Below are 25,324 nucleotides of genomic sequence, written 5' to 3' on the forward strand. Positions count from 1 at the left end.
CAATGATTAACAAATAAATATTTCACTGGAAGTATTAAAAAAAAAGGTAGAATGTTATGTGATAATGGTAATGTTTTGCAAAGTAATATACCAGAAATGAAATATTAATAGACCATAGAGATGATAGGGAACATATATATATATATATATATATATATATATATATATATATATATATATATATATATATATATATATATATATATATATATATATATATATATATATATATATATGGCAGAAGCCAGCAAAATCAGAGGCAGCTTCAACAGCACTATCATCGAGCTGAGGCACAAAGAAGCTGCAAGACAACTGAAATCTGACCCGCAAGTGACAATCAGGCGTGCAGACAAAGCTTCTCCATACGTACTCATAGACACCAAGGAATATTTACGGAAATTAGACGATATCCTGGACGATACGAGCAAATTCATGAAGATCACCAAGGACCCAACAGAGGCCCTCAAAAGTAAACTCAACAAGATCATCGTGAAAAACAACTCTGTTAGCAAGACGGTCAAGTTTGATAAGCTCACTGGCGACTACAGCATGGGTTACTGCTACGGGAATATAAAAACCCACAAGCCTGGCAATAAGCTTCGCCCGATTATTTCACAAATTCCTGCTCCAACCTACGGGATAGCCAAGAGACTGTGTACTCTCCTCACCCCCTACGTACCTTCGACATTTTTACTACAATCAGCCTCAGATTTCCTCGACATACTCAAGACTAGCAACAGCAAAGGAGTCATCGCTTCGTTGAACGTTGAATCTCAGTTTACAAATGTTCCAGTGGACCGCACCATCGACCTTATTATTCAACGCATCTACTACAACGATTCCACCCCCGCACTTGACATGCCCGAAGCAGCGCTGCGTGAATTGCTTGAATGGTGCACGGAAGAAGCGCCTTTCATTTGTCCCCGTGGAAACAAGTTCCGCCAGATTGATGGGGTCGCTATGGGCTCACACCTTGAAGTTTTACTTGCCAACTTTTTTATGGGAAGCATAGAAGAAGAAGTCTCCAAAGAAACAGAAAAACCAGACATCTACTGCCGATACATAGACGACATATTCATCAAGACGAAGAATCAGGCTGAAATAGAACAGCTCCGACATCGCCTTCAACAAGCCTCCGGCCTCAACTTCACAACAGAGAACAGTGTAAACGGTTCCATGCCCTTTCTCAACATACTCGTGAAGCAGACAGGCGAGTCCTTCAACACAGAAGTCTATGTTAAAACTACAAACCCCGGACACTGCCTGAACGGTAGAAGTGAATGCCCACAACGATATAAAGACTCCACTATTAGAAGAGCTCTTACACACTGCAGTACCTGGAAACAAGTACATCAAGAAATAGAAAGATCAACCCAAGTGCTAGTTAAAAACGGACATAGGGAGATCGATATTTTTCGCCAGACGAAGAAAATCCTCAATAATTGGTACAATGCAAACGTCACCACCACGAAAGACGACAACATCCTCTTCTACCGAGCCTTCTACTCATCAGCATATATAGAAGAACGAATAATAACAAAAATCGTCAGAAGCAATGTGAAGCCAACAGATCCAGAAAGAAAATTATAATTGCAGATATATTACAAGAATAAGAAATCCAGCTATCTCCTCCTCAAGAACAGTCCAGACATCAAGAGAGAAGCAATGCAGAAGTCACACGTCGTATGTAGGTTTACCTGCAAACAAGGAAACTGCGAAGTCCTACCTACAACCTATATCGGCGAGACTACTACAAAGCTCTCGCGACGTTTAACACTACACTTAGCTGCCGGAGCCCCGAAAAACCACTTACAACAAGAGCACATCACCATCACCAGGAAAATCTTAGAAGACAACACTGACATCATTGACAGCTGCCCTGACAAGATAAGATTATCCATTTTAGAAGCCCTCCACTTAAAAGAAGAAAACACGAGGTTGAATATCCAAACAACTGACCTACAAGCACTGCCGAGCATGAGAAGATAAAGGCTAGACGGCGCACCAAGCGAACCAGCCAATCAGCGACGCCGTAGTGCGCGGCTGGCCGCCGCTGAGACTGGCACGTACAAACTGCTTGCCGTGAAACACTTAAGCTACACTCGGGCACACACTGTTCTGTGTGGAAGTCAGAGACAGTGTGCGGCGAGGACAGCTTATTCTCACTGGCTGAATAGACCTCGTGACGCAACACCGAAAGGCGATTAGTCTTGATCTTGAAAGTCAGCTGGAGCGGGACATTAATTTGTTATTATTGGGAGTAAGTTTCAGGCCACTACTAATATACACTAAGAGCAATGTCTTCTCCTTCATTTCACATAAACGCGTGACGTGTAAAGTGTAGAGAAACAAACCTTCTCATCTCGCGAACACCAGCGTCAGCTTCCGTCAGCTGACACTTCAAGAAATTTGGATTGACGGTCCTTATGGCGCTAATGAAATATTTCGTCCAGCATTACGACATCGAACTTTGTATTCCCTGATGGGAAAAGTTTTCACAAGGAGAGAAAACTCTCACCACTAGCCTCGCTGCCTGAGGCTGTCACTCCTTGACTTGCAGCAACACAACAACAAAGTGCCGCTTCTTTCCACTTCTGTGCCATGTAACGCCGTGTACACCTCCTGTCAAACCAATCAGTTTGTTCATCATCGATGTTTTTTTTCCAATTGCAGTGCCTCCTGACAATTCCTTGATGGTTGAAAAAGCAATATTCATTGAGGAGTGGGCGGAATTGTTCTCCTGCCGCAGCGGTGAAGCACTCGTTTCCTTCATGAAAAGTTATTAATGAAATCACTACATAAGTGTTCAGTATGACGAGGCCTCACCTCAGCCATCATTCACTCCTACATAAAAATGAGAAGCGCATCAGGCGTCGCCTCTCTCGATACAAGTTTGCATATTTAATCGACAAAAAAATGAGTCCATGAAGAATTTCAGCCGCGCATCAATCTTCCTAATCCTCCGCGCTGTGCTGGCCATTGCACCTCAGCGTATCGAATATGTTCATCAATACAGAGATGGGAATAAATTATATGAAGATTGATGACAGTAAAGAGAAAGTGAAGCAGACACAGGAGAGACAGGGCTGGTGCTACGGCGCGCGCTTCCTTCACTGAATAATGTTTACACACAGACATCGTGCCAGTGGTACAAAACAAGACGCGCAAGCTTTCTAACAACTCATGGCTTGAAATAATGCAATAATGTCTTTTGAATTGAATCTCAATTTTGACATTTCTTTGCTTTTAACTAATTATTTTATCTAGTCAGAGCACCAGCAGATAACACTGACAACACAGACAACTAATGTTATTATGATCAGAATATTCAGCTTACATCACAAAAATTCACCCAGCACGAACCGGGGCCATCGTTATTAACAACACTGAACCCTTTCTTCCCCGGAGAGAAGCGCGGGTGAGGCTCATTCCCGCTCCCCTGGTAGTGAAGTCTGCGCCGGGCAAACACTGCCTCGAGGTGAAAGAAGCTTCGCCTCTCTGTCCCGGGAATTAAACATGGGTCTTTTGTCTTGACCGAGCCGAGGGTGCACTGCTGTGAGACAGAGAAGCAGCGAGGCACAGCGGCACAGCGGAGCGCCTGGCGGGGCCTCGCGCCGGGACCGCTGCCGTAACTCATCTTTCATAATTTCGTGTGTGACTGGGAGACGACCATTCACCGGAATTTATGACTGAGTTACTCCCGTGTTGATTGGATGCGTTGCGCCTCCAGCACGACGACTCAAGGACGCGCTGTTGGGCCCGTCTCGCTGCCGAGGAGCGCCTGGGAATTATGGTGAAAAAAAAGTTATTTCTTTTGTAACTAGTTTCATTGTAAAAGGTGACAGGCGGACATAATGGGCAGGAAAAACGGCTAAAGTTTGAGAAGTTTAAAGCTTCCTTGTAAGCTAAGGAGGCAGAGAGGTGTGAGGCTGCTAGTAAATCATGGCGCTGTGGAGGGCAGTGGTGGCGGCGGCTGGCTTACTTGCTTGTAGGTAGCGTGAGGCAGGTGGTGAGGCAGCAGGAAGCATGAGGCAGGTGGTGAGGCAGCCGGCAGCGTGAGGTAGGTGGTGAGGCAGCCAGCAGCGTGAGGCAAGTGGTGAAGCAGCCGGCAGAGTTCAGATGAGGGCAGCGTGAGGCAGGCTGGGTGTTTTTGTCAAATAGATACATCCTCAGTCGTTGCGAGCAAGGCTAAACAGACAACCAGCACCACCACCACCACCACTACCACCACCACCACCAACAACAACAACAACAACAACAACAACAACAACAAACACCAACAACAGCAGCACTAAAACATCATTAGGTCGTTTTGGTTTCTCATTAAAAGTTACATTAATTCTGACGCCGTTTTAAAGAGGGATATAATTAGAGGGACCCTCTGAGCTGACGGGAATCAGGAAAACCTAAAAAGTAAAGCGAAAGAAAATCATTCTTTGCAGCGATAAAATTAAGTGGATTAAATCTACCCACGAAGAAAATCCCGCCGGGCACCGTAATGAAGTGAGTGTGAGCGTGGGGCGGCGGGGAGAGGGGGGGGAGTGGGACGGGGCTGAGCGGGGCAGAGCGGGGTGGGGCTGGCGGGGTTGGGTGGGATGGAGGGGGACGGGCTGCAAATGTTATCAGAATTTTTCTTGGAATAACCGTAACATGAAAGAAACGAAGGAAGGAGACAAGAAAGAGTGAGAAGTGTAGAGCAAGGACGCTACAGGACGGGGCGGGCCACCGGGGCCAGTCCACGCCGCGCCTCACCAAGCGGAGTGGTGTTGGAGGGAACCGTGAATGCCATCAGGGGAAGGGGGAATCGGAGCGGCCCGCATCTCTCTCTCATGTCTCCTTTCTTCTCGTCTCCCTTCTAATAGACACATTCAGGAATCTCGCGCATGCATCGTGTTCACCGTCTGGCCACAGCAGCAGTCACTTCATCGTGATGGGTGAGCACTGCGCCTCCCTCCATTCTTCTCCGGCAATCATGTTATTCACAACATAATGGATGCGTTGCTGAAATTTCGAGGCGCGGGTCCCGGCATGCAGTGCAGACCAAGGCACTCCCCCGCCAGGCCGAGCTGACAGATCAGGGCCAGTGACGTTCACGTGTGGGCGCGGCGGCTGACTCTTCACCAGCAGTCCTTAACGAGTCCCCGGGAAGCAATTGGTCGCTAGGATGCTTAGTCAGGTATTAATAATCATTAATTTAACATTTTCCCTTCCACTGATAACCTGCCCTTTCAAAAAATAAAAGAAAATAAATAAATAAAATAAAATAAATCACCATTACTAGTTTGCAAAAAAAAAATCACCATTACTAGTTTGCAAAATAAATCACCATTACTAGTTTGCAAAATAAATCACCATTACTAGTTTGCAAAATAAATCACCATTACTAGTTTGCAAAATAAATCAGCATTACTAGTTTGCGTCCAATTGCTTCAGTCCTGTACAGTGTACACGGCAAGGTTTATCAGGGAACGGGTCGTCAAATAAATAATACAGACCTGGAACATTCCAAAGTGAGAAGCGCTGGCCATGTTGGCGGTGCTGCAGCTGTGCGGCGAGTGAGGCGGCGAGGCGGACGCTGAAAACTTGCCTCTTGACGAGTGTAGGGAAGCAAACGAGGCCGTGAGCTGATAAAAAGGAAGAAGGAGAGTATTGTGATGACGGAGTTAGAGTGGGGGTGGACAGGTGAGTGTTGGCTGGTGAAGAAAGCAGGAGAGGCGGACATTGAGGCGGTGATGGGGCTGACGTGGTGATGATGAAGTGAAAAGTGAATAATGGAGGCTTGTCCCGAGCAGAGCCTGGAGGCATTTTGTGAGGCCGCGAGTTTCAAGATTCATTAAACAACATCTCGGAAAGTTAATTATTGCGGCAGAAAGGAAGAGGAGAGGAAGAAAGAGGAAGGGAGAGGAGATCAGTGAGGAGAGTGGAGGAGGGTAGTTAAGGATGGTAGTTGGGTAGGTCAGTGAGGAAAGATCATGGCGTGAGGGTGAGGATGAGGGGGAGGGACAGGAAGGGTGTGTGAGGGGAGGACGCTGTGGTCGATACTCGTAGGAAAATAAAAGTTGTGGAAGGAATGGCGCTGCTTTAATGCTGTGTCTCTTGAGTGCCTGTTGGCGGTGACACTGCTTCAGGTGACGTGTAATTCTCTCTCTCTCTCTCTCTCTCTCTCTCTCTCTCTCTCTCTCTCTCTCTCTCTCTCTCTCGCCTCATTTCATGATTGCTTTCCATTTTCCACCCTCGTCTCTTTACATGTGTTATCCATTTCTTTATAACTGTATCTTTCTTCTCGCGTCCACCATAACCCGCTGATGCATCTCCTTCGCTTCCTTCACACACACACACACACACACACACACACACACACACACACACACACACACACACACCCTACCTGACATGTCTCGCAGTTTTCCTTCCAGCCTGTGACGTAATTACATAGCGGAGCAGTGGTTCCCAAACTGTCTTACATAACGTCTCTTTTACTGATTCTAACAGACCTGCACGCTCCCCTCAACACGCTTTATTGTATTTATATAAGATTAGATACCTTTACATATTATATCTAGACACTGTTTATGGAATTAGGAAAAATATTATTTGTGTGGATTAAAACAAATTTAATAGAAAATATAGACACGAGACATTTTAATTATATTTGCTTCGAGTTATTTTATCATATACTTCAAAGCAATGAATTCTGGGCAGATAACTTCACGCTTCTCTGGATAGTGTGTGTGTGTGTGTGTGTGTGTCAAACTGTTGTCAGCATGTCACAGCAGGTCAGGCCTCAGCATCGGCAGTTGCAGCAAAGACGTGTCCAGCGAGCTTGTCCCTCTGCAACGTGTCACTTGTTCAGTCTGGCAGGAAGTTTTGCTTGTCTTGTGTTTGGCCGTAACGTATCTTACGTCCTTCCTTTCTGCTTCATGATCCAGTAAAGTTATATATGATGAGACTCAACTCACGCCAGCCTGGACGGGACACAAGCAAGGTCTCGGTCTGGTGCTGTGCTCTTTGTCTTCGCCGACTTGAAATTAAATGTGCCAAATCATCGCTAATATGTCCCCGAGGCTCTAGGCCAAGTAGTCTGTAATATTTTTTAATCCAGGAGCCGCAGTGTGCCCAGCCCAGATGTGTTCATTTCTTTTATCACCTTTACTAACCCACCACCACCACCACCACCAGACAGGTGCCAGGGTATGGTGGGCACGCAGTGCCTGGCCTCACCTCGCAGCATTACCAGAGCGCACTTCAAACCATTTGCGGCACATATTTGGTTTTATATTTCAAACTGAATCAGTTTTCCAGCTCCACAGCGAGGCATAATTTATAGAATGGCAGCCAGAGTGGCAGACATGAAAGGCAATAGAAATTGCCTTTGGGATAGACTCGTGGAATTAGAGGCGGAAAGGAAAATCTTAGAGTCATGACTATATTATGCATCCAATAAAAGCCAAAGAGAAAATGAGCAGCTTCGTATTAACTCTTCGGCGAGAAAACGAATGATGAGAATCACTTTAGCCTTTGTAGATTGTTAGAGAGAAGGCTGTGAGGGCATCAAGTAAATGAGAGCGGTGCTCGGATGATCAGGCGGCAAGGAGCAGCGACCATAGGTGTGCCGGGCGCGAGAAGGGAAACAAGGCAGCACATGGTGAGCAGGACGGAAGGCAACGGAAGCTGCGTTTAAAATGGAACACGATCATTCCCAAGCGACGACCGAAGGTCGCGAGGCCCCGAGGAGGTTGATGATGACTCCCGGAAAAGTGCTCGGGACGGCGGGAGGGGCGGCAGGGCACCACCGGGAGGCTGGGGAAGGGAAGCCAGACTCCAGTAAAAGGAAAAAGTGATAAAGACAAGAGGCACGACACTCAAAAAGAAAAGTTAACCGACACAATAAAGTCAAAGCACCAACAGTCTGAGCTCGGAAGAAACTGGCCAAGTATAACAATTGATGGAAACACGAAGGAAACGAAGGAAAACTTGTGTGGCAAGAAACAGTTGACGGCGAGAAAGACAGAGACGGCAGGGTCACAAACAACGCAGATGAGAGTCAGGATGAAATCGAAACTGCATTGAACTCTCGTGCATCTGTGACTGAGAACACATTGCTGACGTCAACACTCATCCTTTGTAAGATTATTAAGCAACAACTCACGAGGCAGCGGTAAAATTTCCAGGGATGAGTTTAGATGAATCAGGAGCGTAGGCGGCCAGATTTACTGAAAGGAAAAACACACAAACCTGCTCCCTTGCAACAACATAGTGAGCGCAATGCCGCCGCCAACACACCTATACGTCATGAGGGAAAATATAAGAATTGGTACCGAATCGCTGTTCAATATACACTTCACTATTTTACATATTTGCACTACTTGCCTCCAAATAGCGGCAATAACCGACTAGTTTGTGCCTCGGAAAATTATAATTACATTCATGTCCTCGGTCACGCGTGCAGGTAAAATTAATATGAATTTTACCGTTTTCATTTCCTGTAAGCGGCGAGGTTATGATGACGTCAAGAACTCCAGGCATCATGGGAAATGAACGGGAGCACAGAGGAAGACACCAATCATCTCCGTGACCTCTGAAAATAACTCATGAGATTAAGGTTTGTGAATGCTGGCTTAAGAGAGGCCACAGGAGAAAAGCACTGGAGTTGTTGGTCCTGTTCAGGGTGTTTATGATAGTTACACTCACTAACGTAAAGGAAAAGAGGAAGAGTAAAGGCCAAGGCTCCTTCACGCCATCATCCAGCTATCTTAAAACAAGGTATCATTCAGGAGCGCAAGAAGCAAATATTTTAGCTATATACCTATAAGGAACAGAGATAATTATTACAAAGACTAAAACTAGACAGGAGAACAGCTTTCCTCGAGAATTCGCAAAACTGACCTGCAGGAAGTTTTTTTTTATTTTTCTTCTTTGGAAGCTGAAAATGTGTGAACTTGTCAGTGAATTTCGAATATTCCTCCACCCTTAACTTGGAAAATGAATATGTAGATGACGTGCAACAAGTGGGATGTAATTTAAACAGAGATTTTTCATGTAAAAGATAATGAGAAAATGCTAGTCGACCAAGCAGTGCAAAAATACTGTAGCGTAGCGAGCGCAATGTTACGAAAGTTAATAATGCTTCTGCTGATGATAAACTTTTAACGTATTTAAAATAAACCGAGGAATTTTGTGACTAAAACTAAGAATACGTTAGCTGATTCAGCTTGGCGAAGAATACTGCAATGTGCTGACAGTACTTTGGAAGCCACCGAGCTACAACGAATAACCTTACAAACTTTTAGCACAAGCACTGCACACAAACCTATTCAGCGTCATGAAGACCACTGTCATGTATTCTGAAACACCTCACCGCTGGGCTTCATATAAGATAATTTGGGAGCCACCGACTAAAAATAAACTTACAGACTTTTATCATAAACTCAGCACACGAACCTGAGATAAGCGGGCAGCGGGACACATGATTTGCTGTGCTTTATGCAAACAAATCACAAACACTACAATCAAGCGCAGAAAACATTGATCTTAAAACTTCAGATCCCAAGGTTATTACGCGAGTTACTCAATTACCTCTTGTATCTCTTCTCGTAAATCTCAATCTCACTCAATCTCATTCTTTCTAATTTCTCATTCATTCCTTTTATTCCTTCATTTACACAAGCCGGGGCAATTACTGTCGGGAGAGGGACGGGGCCGTAAAATGAATCTTGAGAGCCATCGGGGCGCCGAGACAAAGAAGTATTATATGGAGGACGTGCCCCATAAAGTGAAGCACAGGGTGGGTCATGAAGTGCCGCGGTGCTTGGTGCTTCTCCCTTGAAGACGTCTGGGCCAGTGGTGGTGGTGGTGGTGGTGGTAATAATTGAAGATGTAGTGGCAGTAAAAATAATAGTAGTAGTAGCAGTTGTTGTATTAGTTTTAATAGGAGTAATAGTAGATTAATGATAACAATCTTTTAAGTAAAACACCCAAAAATATAGAAAGATAAAATGTAATTTAGTTTAGTGACAGCCGTCGCCATGCCCTCCCCCACCACCACCACCACCACTACCACCACCACCACCACAACTACCACCACGATCTTTATAGCACAAGGCAACCGCGTCCAGAGGTGCTTGTGTCTGCTCCTCTCTCTCTGTCCTTCCTGTCTGTGAATGTATTTCTGTCTGTGTCTTTCCTGTTGTCTGTGTTTGTGTGGACTTCTGTTTGTTACTGTATCTATACGAGTGTCTGTGTGAGTGTGTCTGTTTTTGTTTATTCTGTATTTCTTTTTCTTTCTATTGTGTGTGTGTGTGTGTGTGTGTGTGTGTGTGTGGTTTACTTGTATGTGTGAAGGAATGTTGGTGTCTTCTTGTCTGTGTCAGTCTGTCTGTCTCTCTGTCTGTCTGCTTATCTGCTTTTTTTTTTTTTTGCGTCATTATGTTTGTTCTCTCTCTCTCTCTCTCTCTCTCTCTCTCTCTCTCTCTCTCTCTCTCTCTCTCTCTCTCTCTCTCTCTCTCTCTCTCTCTCTCTCTCTCAACAGTACCATATTGCAGACGTGCGCGATATATCTGCTGCTGGAGTCCCTAACATCATATTCATGTACCAGGTGTGTGTGTGTGTGTGTGTGTGTGTGTGTGTGTGTGTGTGTGTGTGTGTGAATGTGTGTGTCAGGGGCAGGTGAGGGGACAGTCGTCACTTGAGACATGAACCTCTAAGCGAAGGGTCTGCAAAAATTCCTCAGCTTTGAGATCGGGACAAAAAAGGAAGGAGAAAATGGTGTTATCTCTGAAAAAAAAAAAAAAAATACAGATTGAGTCGTCAGTAAAGCCCGCCGCGTGCTCAGATAAATTGGAGCAGCTGCCCTTTAACGTAAACAAAGCGGCAAAATATTTCAGCTCACACAAATAAAATGATAAAAAAAAAATACGTTTCATTACAAAATTGCCGGGAATAAAGGTGAAAAGTGTGTGCAATGTGCCAGAAAGATTACACCGCGTTTGACTGCGTTACGAGGACCATTCATGCTTCAACCAAACAGCCAGACGAGGCGGGCAGTGTAAAGCTGAGTGAAGGGACATGATTAACACAACATAACACAACACAACACAACGTAACTCATCACAACACAACACAACACAACACAACACGACACTCCCATAGTACCACACCCCCACACTCACCACCTCACCGCCAGCACCTCCAGTCGGCCCTCTGCTCAAACTTTATACTTTTCTTGCCTCCTTTAACCATCCTCACTATTTTACTTGGGTTTCAACGGACTCCATTTCCTCCTCCCACGTTGTCTCTGTCTCTGTCTCTGTCTCGGTCTGCCTATATGTCTGTCTACCCTGCTTCTTGTCTGTCTGTCTGTCTGTCTTAGTGTCTTCCTGTATGCCTGCAGTGTTCATATATGTTCGTCTGTCTATATGTCTGCTCTCTCTCTCTCTCTCTCTCTCTCTCTCTCTCTCTCTCTCTCTCTCTCTCTCTCTCTCTCTCTCTCTCTCTCACTCTCGCGGCGACAGTATGGCGGGGCGGCGTCGGCACACAGGCGGGAGCGGCACGAGGGCACTCTGGCCTGACGAGAGGGATACGATCAACGATACTCGGCCATAAAAGTCTCGCTAAGGACCACGAGGGCATAAGTGGCGCCTCGTCCCCGTGACTCTGCAAGCGAGAGCCTCCTTTGCCACTTCACACGAACCACGAGAGGGATGCCGAGTAAAAATAGACGATGTAGCGACTTTTTCTCTTTTTAAATACATGAGGAATGAATGGTTTATGTCGCGTACTGAGAGTTGCGGTGTCTGCGTTTTTTGCATGTTATGTTTTTCTTTTTTATGTTTATTTTGCGTCCCTTGCGTTCCCTCCTCAGCTGTGTTACTGACGCGGCAAGTTGTGGCCTCAGTCTGCCCCACGGTAGGTTTAGAGACGAACTCAACCATAAGCGAAGAGAAAATCTCACAACTGAGCACCGCCAACCAAAATTCTGTTCCGGAATCACAGATCTACAAATTGAAGCATTACATTCTGCAGGCGCTGATCTGCAAGCATTTCTGAACTTGCGAGTTTGCAGGAGCAAGCGCAAGCCAGCTGTCTCGGTTTCAGTAGAGGGCATGAGTTGTATTTGGTTCTGGATACCAATAAAGGTTTTTACTAGCTCTAGGAGGAGGAAGTTTTCCATAATAAGGGATTTAATAATCATCTCTTGAGTCTTTAATCATATTTACATTTTTCTGAATAACATGAGATGATATAATGAAGTCTGGAAATTGCCTGTATTGAATAATCTTTATATTAGCATGTTTATATTGAATACTTTAATATCATATTTTTACCACAAAAACAAAGGTAAGTTGGCGGACAATTTCACGTTCCGCAAACGAGAAACTGCAAATCTGCGAAAAAAATTGCAGCAAAACTACACCACTAGCGAGATCACACTTCCGCAATTACGGAATTAGCGGTTTGCGGATGTGATTGCGGAATTGGTCAGCGCTGGAAAATATGGAAACACTTTTCCCCTCACGGTGCATCTATAATAACAGAGCGCGGCGTTCCGTTCAGTTACTGGGTGTGGGAAACTCTTCAAACAAAACAAGCACTATTTTATAAAATTTTCCTTATACTTAAGAGTAATTTTTTTTTTCGTCCGCGTCCTGCTCTCCGTCACCATTTGTTTTTTGGCGAGCGTCAGTGTTCCGGGGAATTAGGCCATGCATTAGGTGATGTGTTGCGCGCCGCCCGCTCACCAACTTAATTCCGCTCCCTAACCGGGGATAAATTGTTCACGTCTGACCTCATTTTTTCACTCAGAAGGGACGTGTTTCGCTGGATAAATAGCTACTCTGTTAACTTTGTGACACATGGACGACTTATGGGATAATTGTAACGCATGTTTATTCCTTTTTGCCATGATTGAATTTCAGATAGATTTTTTGCATCCTAGGAGACTTTTGAACGAGCAGTAATCGATGGAGAGTAGCTGTGTTTCCTTCATTCTGGTTCTGCGAGGCTCAACAAGCCCATGCGGCGCTATTTCCATGAGAACTATTCACTGAAGACTACTAGTTAATAGGTTTTCGCGCTTAACATTGTCATGTAGTTTCGTCTTTCCAGAACACTAAAACCTCTTTAAAGTCAAAATAACCAAGATTCGAGGCATGTCAGTCCCCGTCATTCTTACTCTCCGATCAACAAGAAAGCCTTTATCCCCACCAACCACAATCTGCAAGGAACAGTCACCCTTACAAGCTTCTGAGTAAGAGCTATACTAACATCAATGTTCTTACAGTAACGGGTTGTTTGCCATGTGTCTTTCAGTACTCCTCGACCAAATAGGCGTCTCGTGCACTAATATTTCCCCTGCCGTTATGTGCTAGTGAGGTCCTTATGTTTGGCCTTTGCTGCGTCTTACCTTGGTTACATTTAACAAGCTGTAGTGAAAGCTATCGAGGGTTTTCAAGAGCGTTTTCATGACTAGTGGGCGTTTAAGGATTCTGTGTCATCAATAGGAAAAAAAAAACATGATGAGAACCTTACAGATTGTACCTGTGGCCTCTAAATTCATTCCTCATGAGAGTCCTTGGAGTTTAACCCTTTGATAGCTACACAATAATTTCCTCACAATCATCTACTACAACATTTAGACACCTTCCTCATTGCAGCTTCCTAAATATGTAGTTCTGTAGCCTAGAAAAGATATTTACCTCCCGCCCCATTTTTTTCCAGTGTCCATGCAAACAGTTGTCGTTTTAGGGGTGTGAGTGATAATAAAACACGGTCATAGCAGGTTAAGAGTACTGGCTTGACTCGACTTCTGGAACGCCCCTCGCAGCACCGCCACCACCCGAGGCCGCACCTGAGCGTCTGGAAGGCCGTGCTCAGGTCAACGCGCGTAATAGAGACTAAGTGAAGGGAGTGTGTAAGAGGATTTCACTTTGGTTCCGTGGAACTGTCTGTGTGTGTGTGTGTGTGTGTGTGTGTGTGTGTGTGTGTGTGTGTGTGTGTGTGTGTGTGTTAGCCGGGAGAGTAGCAACGGCCGGCCTAATGGAGAGCGGCTTTAATTAAAATATAATATTGCGAAGTGTTCACACCCGAGAGATTTGTGGGAACCGATAACACCTGGAATACATTATCCCATTTCCTATTTGTACTCGATGTGAGAGTGAGGGGGGTAGCTCTGTGTGTGTGTGTGTGTGTGTGTGTGTGTGTGTGTGTGTGTGTGTGTGTGTGTGTGTTGGGGGGAGGGGGGAAGGAACAGGTAGGCGAGTGAGCGAGCATTGGTATACATTTTATAGATAGATGTGTGAACAGATTCCGTGTGTGTGTGTGTGTGTGTGTGTGTGTGTGTGTGTGTGTGTGTGTGTGTGTGTGTGTGTGTGTGTGTGTGTGTGTGTGTGTGTGTGTGTGTGTGTGTGTGTGTGTCTAGCTAGAGTACAGTTCGCTTCAGAGCATTTTCATGTTTCCGGCTTGGCATCCTTCCCAGGGGCGTTAGGCTGAGGAGTCCTGCCACGCTTTGCCTCTTACTGTGCACCTTCCCTCCTGCTTTGTGCCTCACCCCGCTCTGCCTTCACCTGACACGTAAAGGGAACGGTGTGCTACAAAGGAAACCAATTTCCCGAAGTCTTAGGAATAATGCAGTGCTTCCTTTGAAAAGTTTGAGTCAAAGGAGGAGAGGAAATATAGTAAGGAGGAGGGAAGGAAGTCGCGGTAATCTTTTTGCACCTAGAGAGTTTGACGGAAAGTTGTGTGCGTGTGTGAGTTTGTTGTCACAGAGAAAGAGAGAGAGAGAGAGAGAGAGAGAGAGAGAGAGAGAGAGAGAGAGAGAGAGAGAGAGAGAGAGAGAGATTTACCCTGTGTCTGTCTCACGAGGAAATCAGGAGGGAGAGAGAGTGGGGAAAAAAAAAGTGGGACCTCACATCATCATCATATTAACTTAACGATTACCACATCCGACCGGCAAATAAAAAAACGGAAATTATTTCTTTAAATTCTGACTGATATTGAAATGGAGCTTAGAGGAAAGTTTTTTGTGGGGAAGAAACTCAGTGTTGCCTCAGTCACTTACCCCTCGCCTTCACCCACACCAGTCACTGCCGCCCACACCACACACACCACACCCACCTCCACTTCCTCCTCCTCTCCCTCTCCCCCTTCGCAGGTAGAAAAGTTTATTACTGCGGGATAAATGACTCCTTCGAAGGGATAATACAGAAAAAGCACAGCCGTTCCTTAGGAGATTCTAGCTTAAGCCTGAAACACCTTGCCCGCCTTGCCTCCTGCGATGACCGTGTTAGTGTGTTGACTTGGGTGCCACGCGAGGTACGGTGTGGGTCTGTTGAGTTCTGATGGTGGTGGTAGTGGTGGTTGTGGTCAATACGTAAATATGAGAGAGAGAGAGAGAGAGAGAGAGAGAGAGAGAGAGAGAGAGAGAGAGAGAGAGAGAGAGAGAGAGAGAGAGAGAGAGAGAGAGAGAGAGAGAGAGAGAGAAGGATGGGGTTATGGTTGTGGGTGGGTGGATGTGAGTGGATGGGTTAGTGAACATTATATTAGTGTGTGCGGATCCACATGCTGCCTTCATAAAGCCTGTAGTCCACACGTCTGAGTCTAGATACATTTTGAGAACCAAATTCGGGTACCAAGTGTCTCGAGCACCAAGCGCCTCAGGCCTATTTGCACTCGGGCCGATCTGTCTTGAGGATTATCTGACCTGACGCCTGCGTGACCTGAGTACCATCCACCCCAGTACCAAGTGACTGGCTCTCGACAAATGCTACATCGCAGACAGGCATAACCGCACCACCTCATCACCAATACCATCACCACCGCTACATTGCCATACTACATAGCAGACAGACATAACCACACCAACTTATCACCAGTACCATCACCACCACTACAGGCATAACTACACCAGCACATCATTACTGTCATCACCAGCACACCAACACCACAGACAGGCATATGCACACCACGACCACGTCACAATCACCACCACTACATCAACAACACATACAGACATACACCACCACAATATCATTTCCACCACCACCACCTCCACTACCACCACCACCACCACCACCATTGTAACCGCACGGGTCCCATTTTAGCCAGAGGGAAGCAACACACGCCATCACTTCAGATCACCCTTTCCTCCTCCTCCCTTCCCTCGTCGCCTCGCCTCGCCGTGCTGCTGGAGGCGTGTAGTGGGGATCTGTGTGTCAGCCTCGCCTCTTCCCTGTATAGGCGCAGCTCGGCCCTCGCGGCTATGGCGAGATGGAGAAGGGGACACATGCTCTTAACTCTAACCCTCAGGAGCCTCGCAGCGCCCACATCTTTATAGATATTGCAATGTCTTGTGACTGAAGTGAATTGAGTTTTAGCAGCGGCTTGTATGTTTTTTTTTTTCTCTCTCTCTCTCTCTCTCTCTCTCTCTCTCTCTCTCTCTCTCTCTCTCTCTCTCTCTCTCTCTCTCTCTCTCTCTCTCTCTCTCTCTCTCTCTCGTTTTTTCTTCTTTCTATATTGATATGTCCATCCTTGTATCTATTAATATTGTAATCACTGTAGTATCATTAAGTTTGTGTGTTTCCTGAGTTTAACTTCTACTTTTACCTATTCTTACTATAAAAGGCGTAATGACTAACACTTGTCTTCTCTTATTACAGGTAAGAAAGAGGAGACTGCGGGAGACAGTGAGAGTTAAGAATCCACGGAACTGGGAAGGTGAGAAGTGAAAGAAAATTATTAGAAATCTTTGAAGATGATATGGTGGTGTGTATGTGACATGAGAGTGCATTGAAGTGACGTAAAGGTGTGTGTGTGTGTGTGTGTGTGTGTGTGTGTGTGTGTGTGTGTGTGTGTGTGTGTGTGTGTATGTGTGTGTGTGTGTGTGTGTGTGACTAGGCGAGCAGAAGTGAAGAACAGCACAATGTAAAAAATGACACGATATTGCGTGAGGGTGTACAGAGGGTGACATTAGGGTGTGTGAAGGCGACATGAAGCTGCGTGAAGGGAAGGAGAATGTGTATGGTAACGAGACAGTGAGTGAGGGGGAAGAGGCGACAGATACAGGGAGAGAGACAGTAAGGGATGAGGGAAGCAGCTGAAATGGGGAGGCAGGAGAGACCGGAGGGAGAGTAAAGGACATGATATGAAAAGTGAGAGGGGAGGATGAAGCGGGAGAGGAAGGTAGGGGTTAGGGTGTCTGGGGCTGCACTACCCGACCCTCCCACGCTTATACCTGCCATTGGTGTCTTAATTAAAAGCTGCACGTAGTTGTTACGCAGGTAAATTACGGGAAATTGCCAGAAATAATTCATGACACAGTGAGGAAGGTTTTTGTCGCGTTCTGTAAGAAGACAATCTGGCGTCATGTTCCGCTGATGGAGGGAAGTGAAGCTTGATAATTTGTTCCTGTGTGTGTGTGTGTATGTGTGTGTGTGTGTGTGTGTGTGTGTGTGTGTGTGTGTGTGTAGGGCGGCGTACAGGGACAGTCATTAGTACCATTTAATCCCAGGGTCTGATTCCTCGCTTTACCTCCGCCGTCCTCCTGATTGCACTAGTTAGCGTGGCAGCTTCCCCGTTGCATCGCGATCATCCACGAACAGCCGGCCGGGTTCTGGCATTCCGGAGTCACAGGGACGCTTTATGAACCTTTGTGTCAGTAGTGCTATGGTAGCTTTAAGTTGTACCGTCTGAGTGTGTCTCCTCTGTCCTTCCTTCCGTCCTGGCAGGCTGTTTTCAAGGGCTGCATTCCTAAATGTGTCGGCGCCTTTAGAACTTTAAGGGACTCCAGTAAAAGTCTTAGAGGTTTTGATGGCGTTTTCATGATAGAATAGTTTAACAAGATTATGTACCGTCAGTGGGAAAAACGTCCATGAGAACCAGATTGATCATCATGAAAGTAGTGTTACATCACAAAGTGGTTTAAAATAGTACTAGTAGAGGATTTTGTCTTTTGCCTCTCGTCTTTCTCCGTTTTTGTTTTCTTTGTCCGTCGTTATTGTTGTTTACTCTACTGAAACTGCTCCTGTGTGTTTCTGCCGCCGTCCTTCCCTGTCTCCTTCCCTCTCTTCTTCCTTCCTTCCTTGCGCTGCCTCCATGTCTCTCTTTCCCTGTCTTCCCTCACCCGCCATCCGTCTATCCTATCACTGCTAACCCTCATGTTTCCTTTTATCTCCACACACCACTTCTTCCCCTCGCCTTTCCTCCTCGCACCTCACATCACTCACGTCAATGTCCCCTTTTCTCCTTCCCTCCCTTCACTCTCCTCTACACTACGCCCTGCTTCCTTCCTTCCTCCTTTCCTTCCTCTCCTCCCCTCGCCTCACCACTTAATTAACTACCTGTGCGGCATACATCAGGTGGGGAGTAAGTCGTCCCAGGCACTGCACCACTAAGGTCGTCGAAGCAGACATAAAAATAAGCCCTGTACTTAAGCGTCAGTGTGGACAGTTTGTTAATGGCGGGGAAAGAGAAACTCCGGGAGAAGGAAATGGAACAGCGAGGATTGCGGAAGGTTTGGAATCCTTAAAGCTGGCGGGGACGTGTCTGGGGGAGGCCTAGGTGTGATGGGACGTGTTGGGGCTGACTGGGAGGAGACCTGAGTGTGCTGGGACGTGGCGGGGCTGACTGGGGAAGGCCTGGGTGTGATGGAGCGTGCTGGGGCTAACTGGGTGCACTGCAACATATTGGGAATGACTAGGGGAGGCCTGGGTGTGCTAGGCGTGGTCAAGGGTGATGGGGCAACTGGAGTGGTCTTAGGAGATAGAAACCCGAGTGGTGAGACTTGGTATGTGCATTTACTCCAGGGTAGGAGGGCTGGGTGGGCGGGGCGGCCTCGTGCTGGCGTGTCCTGGCTGGCTGAGATAGGATTTGGCAAGCTTGAGTCAGGGTGTTTTGGGCTGAGGGAGGATGTGGCGGCGCGTGGCCTCGGCCGGGAATAGATAGGCTTTGGAAGGCCTGAGCGTGTTTGACTTAGTGATTAGGTGAGGGACTGATCGGAAGGCGCAGTGCGAGAGCTTTTGCAGGCTGTGTAAAGGGCGATGGTTGGGTCACGAGTGAAAGGAGGGAATTTCGTTCATATTGGCTGCGAAATTCACGTAGACTTGCAAAGGATGACAGTGTGGCGTCACCTCTCCCGCCAAATTAGATTCTGCTTTAGCCTCTTGTGTTACGCCAGCCAGCCAGCCAGGGGTGGGGTAAGAGGGGAAGACTGGAAGCACAGATGAGGTGGGAGGAAGAGGTTTTGTGGGCGTGAAGAAAGGAGAATAGGAAGTGAGGGATGGTAGAGCACAGAAGTGTGGATCAACACACACACACATCACCACGTCTAGGTCACATAGAGTTAGTTGCTGTCGTGAAGGTCACCACTTATTCTAGGCCACCACACACACGTCACCAGGCACAGCTCACTAATCCAGGAGTGTGCAGATGAGGCGACACCAGTCAGGTCACACCTAGTAGGTCATTAGGTAATACCCGCTTAAGTCAGTCATCAAGTCACCCGTGTAAGCCAGAAGGTCATATGTTTAGGTAAATAGGTCAGTCGTGTAAGTTAGTGGGTCATGTGTGTAGGTCTGTAGGTCACCCGGGTAGGTCACTAGGTCACAGTTAAATAGGTCAATAGGTCACCCAGTTTATAGCACCCCCCATCTTTCGCCACGCTCTGCTTCGCTCTGCTCTCATCCCCGTCACACAGCTTCATCCTCTGCTACACCGCATCCCCGCCCCCATCACCCCTCCCTGCGACACCACACCCCTTATCACCCCTCCCTGCTACGCCTCACCTTACCACTCCCTTCACTACCGCACACCATCCTACTACACCCCGTCCTGCTACACCACACCCCAATCTGCACCGCCACATTCCGCCCCACCACATCTAATCCTGCTACACCCCGACTTGCCACACTCAATACCCCACCACAGTAACCCACCCCAGTCCTTCCTAGTGACCAAGTTTCCCGCCCTGTGCCAGAAGTTGTAAATCTTGAAAACAACATTATCAGGGAAAGGAAGGTTGTCAGGCAGTTTTGGTAATGCGAGGCAGGCACGGGAAGCAGACAGTGGAAGGCAGGCATGGAGACAGGCAGGGGGAGGATGGCAGGGGAGGCAAGCAGAGGAGAAAGACAGGAAGTGACAGGCAAGGGGGGAGGCAGGGAAGGAAGGCAGGCAGGGAGAGGTAGGGAGGGAAAGGCAGTGATAAGAGAGAGAGAGAGAGAGAGAGAGAGAGAGAGAGAGAGAGAGAGAGAGAGAGAGAGAGAGAGAGAGAGAGAGAGAGAGAGAGAGAGAGAGAGAGAGAGAGAGTTTGAAAATAAGGAAAAATGATAGTGAGAAGCTTGGTGGACAGATGAGAATCTCTCTCTCTCTCTCTCTCTCTCTCTCTCTCTCTCTCTCTCTCTCTCTCTCTCTCTCTCTCTTTGATGGCCTAGTTTTCATTTCTCCTACACGACAAGAGTTCTGAAGCTTCAAAATTTTCCAGGTTCTTTAATGTCATAACTACCAATCACACACTTACTAATTACACATGTCAACCTCTCGCTCCTCCAACATTTTACTCTCATTCAGGAAGAGATCAGGTGAAACTAACACTCCCCCCCAAATATTTAACAAAGCCTTACCTAAGAGTCCCTGTTGGCCTCCACTGATTGCGTCATCATGTAAGGGGAGTATGAGTCTAAATCTGGCGAGTTTTCTTAAGATTTGCTGAGTTAGAGAGGGGGTTCAGGCCAACCCCACGCGCTGAGGAGACGTGAAGGAGAGAGAAGCACGAGGCGAAACAGAGCGGGGAATGGGAAGATAAAGAAATGGAGAGGAAGATAAAGGAGACAAGGAGATGTAGGGAGACAGGAAGAGAAATTGGAAGAAAGGGTTGATAGAGGGAGACAAATGGAGGCAGAAATATAAGAGGAGGGAAGAGGAAACACAAGAGGGAGAAGGGAGTGGAGAGAAAGACAGGAAAGACATGTAGAGGTGGAAGGAAGGGTGGAGGGAGAGAGAGGCGTGGTAGGGAAGAAAAATCTGATGAAACAAGCGAGACAAGGAGAGGGTTGAGAGAGAGAGAGAGAGAGAGAGAGAGAGAGAGAGAGAGAGAGAGAGAGAGAGAGAGAGAGAGAGAGAGAGAATGTGTGTGTGTGTGTGTGTGTGTGTGTGTGTGTGTAGCAGGAAGACAGACATAGTGTATCTCAGGATTTAATTCAAAACTCTATCACAATATCCTTAGGTCACGCTCAGCCACACACACACACACACACACACACACACACAGCCAAGCCCCCTGTACCAGCATTTCATTAGTTTCACCTCAGATGGATAGCCAGCGTTGCAACAAATTCCCCTCTCATTTGAATTATTTAGTTATTATCCAGACCGCTGCTACACTTTTTAATAAACTGGTACATATATTTACTTTCTCTCCGTCTGTCTCTCTCTCTCTCTCTCTCTCTCTCTCTCTCTCTCTCTCTCTCTCTCTCTCTCTCTCTCTCTCTCTCTCTCTCTCTCTCTCTCCCACACTCAGAATCACACTAACAGTCACACACTCTCGCTCTCATAAAGCTTGAATTACAACCTCATAAAACCAGTAATGCATCCCAGTGCTCATCAAGCTTGCTAATGCTGCTCATGTTCTGTTCCCGCCGCCTGCATAGATGCCAGGGGAGCACCTTCCGTCGCGGCCTCTTCTGTAGTGGTATTACTGCTGTTGTCGCTTAGCATCTGTTTTGTAGCGGTGTGTCCCTGTGTTTGCTTAGGTCGTGTGAGGGCGTTGGGCGTTGTCAGGAAGCATTTTGGCTACAGGAGTGGAGGGGAAGGCAGGGAGGGAGGGAATGGAGGTGGCTGAAATAGGTATTGATGAGAGGAGATCGGTAGGTAGGGAGGGAGGGAGGGAGGTGAATAGTAATAGTGAAGGAGAAAGGGAGAGAAGGGAAGTATGGAGATGTATGGAGAGAGAGAGAGAGAGAGAGAGAGAGAGAGAGAGAGAGAGAGAGAGAGAGAGAGAGAGAGAGAGAGAGAGAGAGAGGGGGGGGAGAGGGAGAGAGGGTTTTGATCAGATAGGGAGTGAAAAACGTAAAGATAGAAAGATACATGAATTAAGAAAGAGAAGGAGACGGAGATATAAAAATGCATGCGGGGGTAGGGAGAGAGAAAGGGACGGAGGAAGGGAAACAAGACAGAGATGAATATGAATGTATGAAGAGATAGAGGAGGAAAATATAAGCAATGGATGGAGAGACGCAAGTGTATCCCAGGCCAGTGCGCGCGCGGGCAGGCACATAACTCTTAGCAGCTCTCCCTCCTGCTCCGCCCCGAGTGTTGCAGGAGAAAAGCTTCTTCCTGGCCTCAGATTTTCTTAAAGTCTCGCAGCTCCGGAGCATTTCTGTAAATAATTACGTAATTATAAGTTTGCGTCGTACAGTAATTTCACTTTCTAGTATTCGCTATAAAACGGACTTAGCGCCGCTTTACGCTCCCTGCTAATTAAGTTTTTGTTTATGCTCAGGTAAGTTGTGCCTCGGAGCCTCTCGCCTGTCTGGCCTGGAGGGATGGGGGGTGCAGGTGTGCGGGGTGGGAGGTTTGCGGGGGTTTTACTTGTACTGTGTCTAGGGAAGGCACAAACACACACACACACACACACACACACACACACACACACTCACACACACATCTCCCTTGAGTGCAGCGAAGAAGAAGAACGACAGTAATTTTCATTTTCCTGCCGCAGAAGAGAAGAGAAGAGGAGAGAGAGAGAGAGAGAGAGAGAGAGAGAGAGAGAGAGAGAGAGAGAGAGAGAGAGAAAGAGAGAGAGAGAGAATTATTTTCCTTTGTGTCCCGCCCTGAGGGTAAATGATTGCACCGCGGTGTTTCACTTTGTTTTTCGTATTTCATTTTAGTTGTGTCTTCATTTGCGTCCCTGAGCATTCTTGCCTGCACTGCCGCTGTTATTGCCCAAAGTTTTCCACCGCACAAACTGCCTCCCTTGCAGACCTTTCAGGACAAAGCCGCGGAGAGCTGCGAGGTAATGGCGAACCTTCAGCGTCTTGCCTTCGGCGTCTCAGGTGTTCCGCGTTAAGGCAGCACCGTGATGGGAGTTCGAACCCTGCCAGTACTTCGTGTACCTCAGATCGATAGCGGCTTGCCACTCCGCCATCCGCTACAGGTTTATGCACAGATTCTTTCAGGAGAAGAGACCCTGGAATCCCCGTCTCGCGTTCCTCTGTCCTCCTTCACTGGTCTGGAAACTCTCAAGAGGAAAGTTTGTGGACCTCGCCAGCGCTAATGGCTTGCTTGGAGACTGTTGATATTTCTTGCCGCCCTCGGCTGTGGGTGGTGTGCGCGCAGGGGCCACTTGTCCTTCCTTTGCGTGGCTCGTGAAGTGACGAGCACGTAAATCGATGAAAGAAATCATCGGAAATGATTGGCAAATGAAACACAAGAATACGGACAAGAGGTTGCTAATTAAAATCATTATGTGCATTCAGGAAATTAATTATTCTCTAATTAAGGAGAAACAATGGCTTGTGTTTGCTGCAGGTAAAAACTTATCTTGAATGTTGGCAATGACCGACCGCCCCTTTGCTGACTGTTGCTGCTGTAGCATGGTGGTAGTGGTGGTGGTGGTGGTGGTGGTGGTGGTGGTGGTTGTACTCTCCCTGATGGCTGATGACAAGGGAGGTGATGGTGGTGAAAGTGGTGGTGGTGATATTTGTACACTACCTGCTCGCTACTGACAGGAAGGTGGTGGTGGTGGTGGTGTTGGTGGGGGTGATGCATCCCTTGCTAGCTGGTGGTGACACACTCCCTGCCGCGGGGGGGGGGAGGTGACAGAGGAGGAGAGGCACGGTGCAGCATGGCGGCCATCGTTCATCAATATCCCGTATCATTTACACTTCTTCTTTTATGCAAATAGACAAATCCCCTGTTGATTGATTATTTAAATATTAACACATTTTACTATGGGTCCCACCCTTCATGCCGCTGTGTGGGGGCGTGGGAGGGGAGGGGCTGCGAACACCTTCCTGGCTCCCTGCACGTCCCACGCCCAAGTAGTAGAGAGAGAGAGAGAGAGAGAGAGAGAGAGAGAGAGAGAGAGAGAGAGAGAGAGAGAGAGAGAGAGAGAGAGAGAGAGGGAGAGAGTCCTTATAGTCCTTTCAGTTACTCTTATTCTGTTTTACTGCCTCCTGCATCCCATGCCCCACTCGTATGTCCTGCCCCATCCCCTCCTGCCACACTTCTCTCCTCGAGCATCTCAGCCTGCTAACCTACCAAGAGCCTGTCCTGGTTTCCTTTGTATTTTTATAGTTAACATTTTTTTCATATGCTTTTTATTTATTGTTCTTTTTTTTTGTGTGTGTGTTTTTATTAGTGTCACATCTTGTTTTCTAATGAAGATGCCATGCAAAAATTACTCACTCCATGATCAGTTCGCCGAACTTGACCTAATTTTAAGTTTGCCTAACTTAAATTTATCCCGGGAAGGGACTTACGATATGCAATGATTTCTATATAAGTAAACTGACGAAGGCTAGTAAAAACGTTAAATATCCCACAATGAAGGTATACGTAATATGCTTGAGTGAATAATACTTTATGCGTGTACTGAAGAGGATGCTGCTCCGTGTTTATGAATGTGAAAGCCTGAAGACAAGACGATATTAGGAAGTTTCCCGACACTTACAATACAAGTGAGTACAGCAGGTGAAGGAATGCGGGGAGTCGAAGAAATATTGATTAAGAGCTGGATCCAAGATGCAAGAGATAAGCTTCAATAGAATTCAGGATTGCATTCCTAAGCCTTGCAGCGCCTTATCTCAATTTACCCTAATGAAAACCTTATCTAGATTACACTTAACAGACTCCAGTGGAAGATATTGGGCATCTCCAGGGATGTCTGCATCATTATAGTGATAGTTTAAGGGTTCCAAAATCATCAAATGAGAGAGAGAAAAAAAAAAAATGAAAAACGCGTCTAAGCATCGCAGTGGCCTTTCAAAATTGCCCTGATGAAACTTTAACACGTCTAAGAATACTACCCCAAGAAAATCAGTTTAGAAGTATCTCCTGTGTGAATAAGGATGCCTTGATGATGGAAACAATTATGGAAATTTAAAGTATGCTAATGAGGGGAGAATAATTTACCCTTGAATGGAGTCACACAGGCGCCAAATAAAGACACGTATTTAAAGTCAAGATTTGGGTAAATAGAACACGACACACTTTCTTTTTTTCTTTCCAGGAATACGAGAATGTGCCTGGATTTTTACTGAAACTTTTTTTTCGTTTTTTTTTTTTTTTTTCGAGTTTTTTGTTGGCAGTAGTGCGCAGGAAAGCAGGGACATCG

General features: G+C 46.6%; 2 protein-coding genes across 2 annotated transcripts in view; both read left to right on the forward strand.

The window, feature by feature from the left end:
- Positions 1-234: 234 nt before the first annotated feature.
- Positions 235-2,177, forward strand: LOC135100952 (uncharacterized). The gene is made up of 3 exons (XM_064004569.1): positions 235-1,347; positions 1,597-1,683; positions 2,130-2,177. Exons 1-3 carry the CDS (start codon positions 235-237, stop codon positions 2,175-2,177), a joined length of 1,248 nt encoding a protein of 415 aa, XP_063860639.1.
- A 2,620-nt stretch (positions 2,178-4,797) lies between these two features.
- The window catches only part of LOC135100626 (uncharacterized), a 97,200-nt gene continuing 76,673 nt past the window's right edge, over positions 4,798-25,324 (forward strand). The window contains exon 1 of the mRNA XM_064003687.1: positions 4,798-5,176. The gene's annotated coding sequence lies outside the window, so the exon portion shown is untranslated. The remainder of the gene's footprint in view (positions 5,177-25,324) is intronic.

Source organism: Scylla paramamosain, chromosome 5 (genome assembly GCF_035594125.1).
Source record: "Scylla paramamosain isolate STU-SP2022 chromosome 5, ASM3559412v1, whole genome shotgun sequence".
NCBI lineage: Eukaryota > Metazoa > Arthropoda > Malacostraca > Decapoda > Portunidae > Scylla > Scylla paramamosain.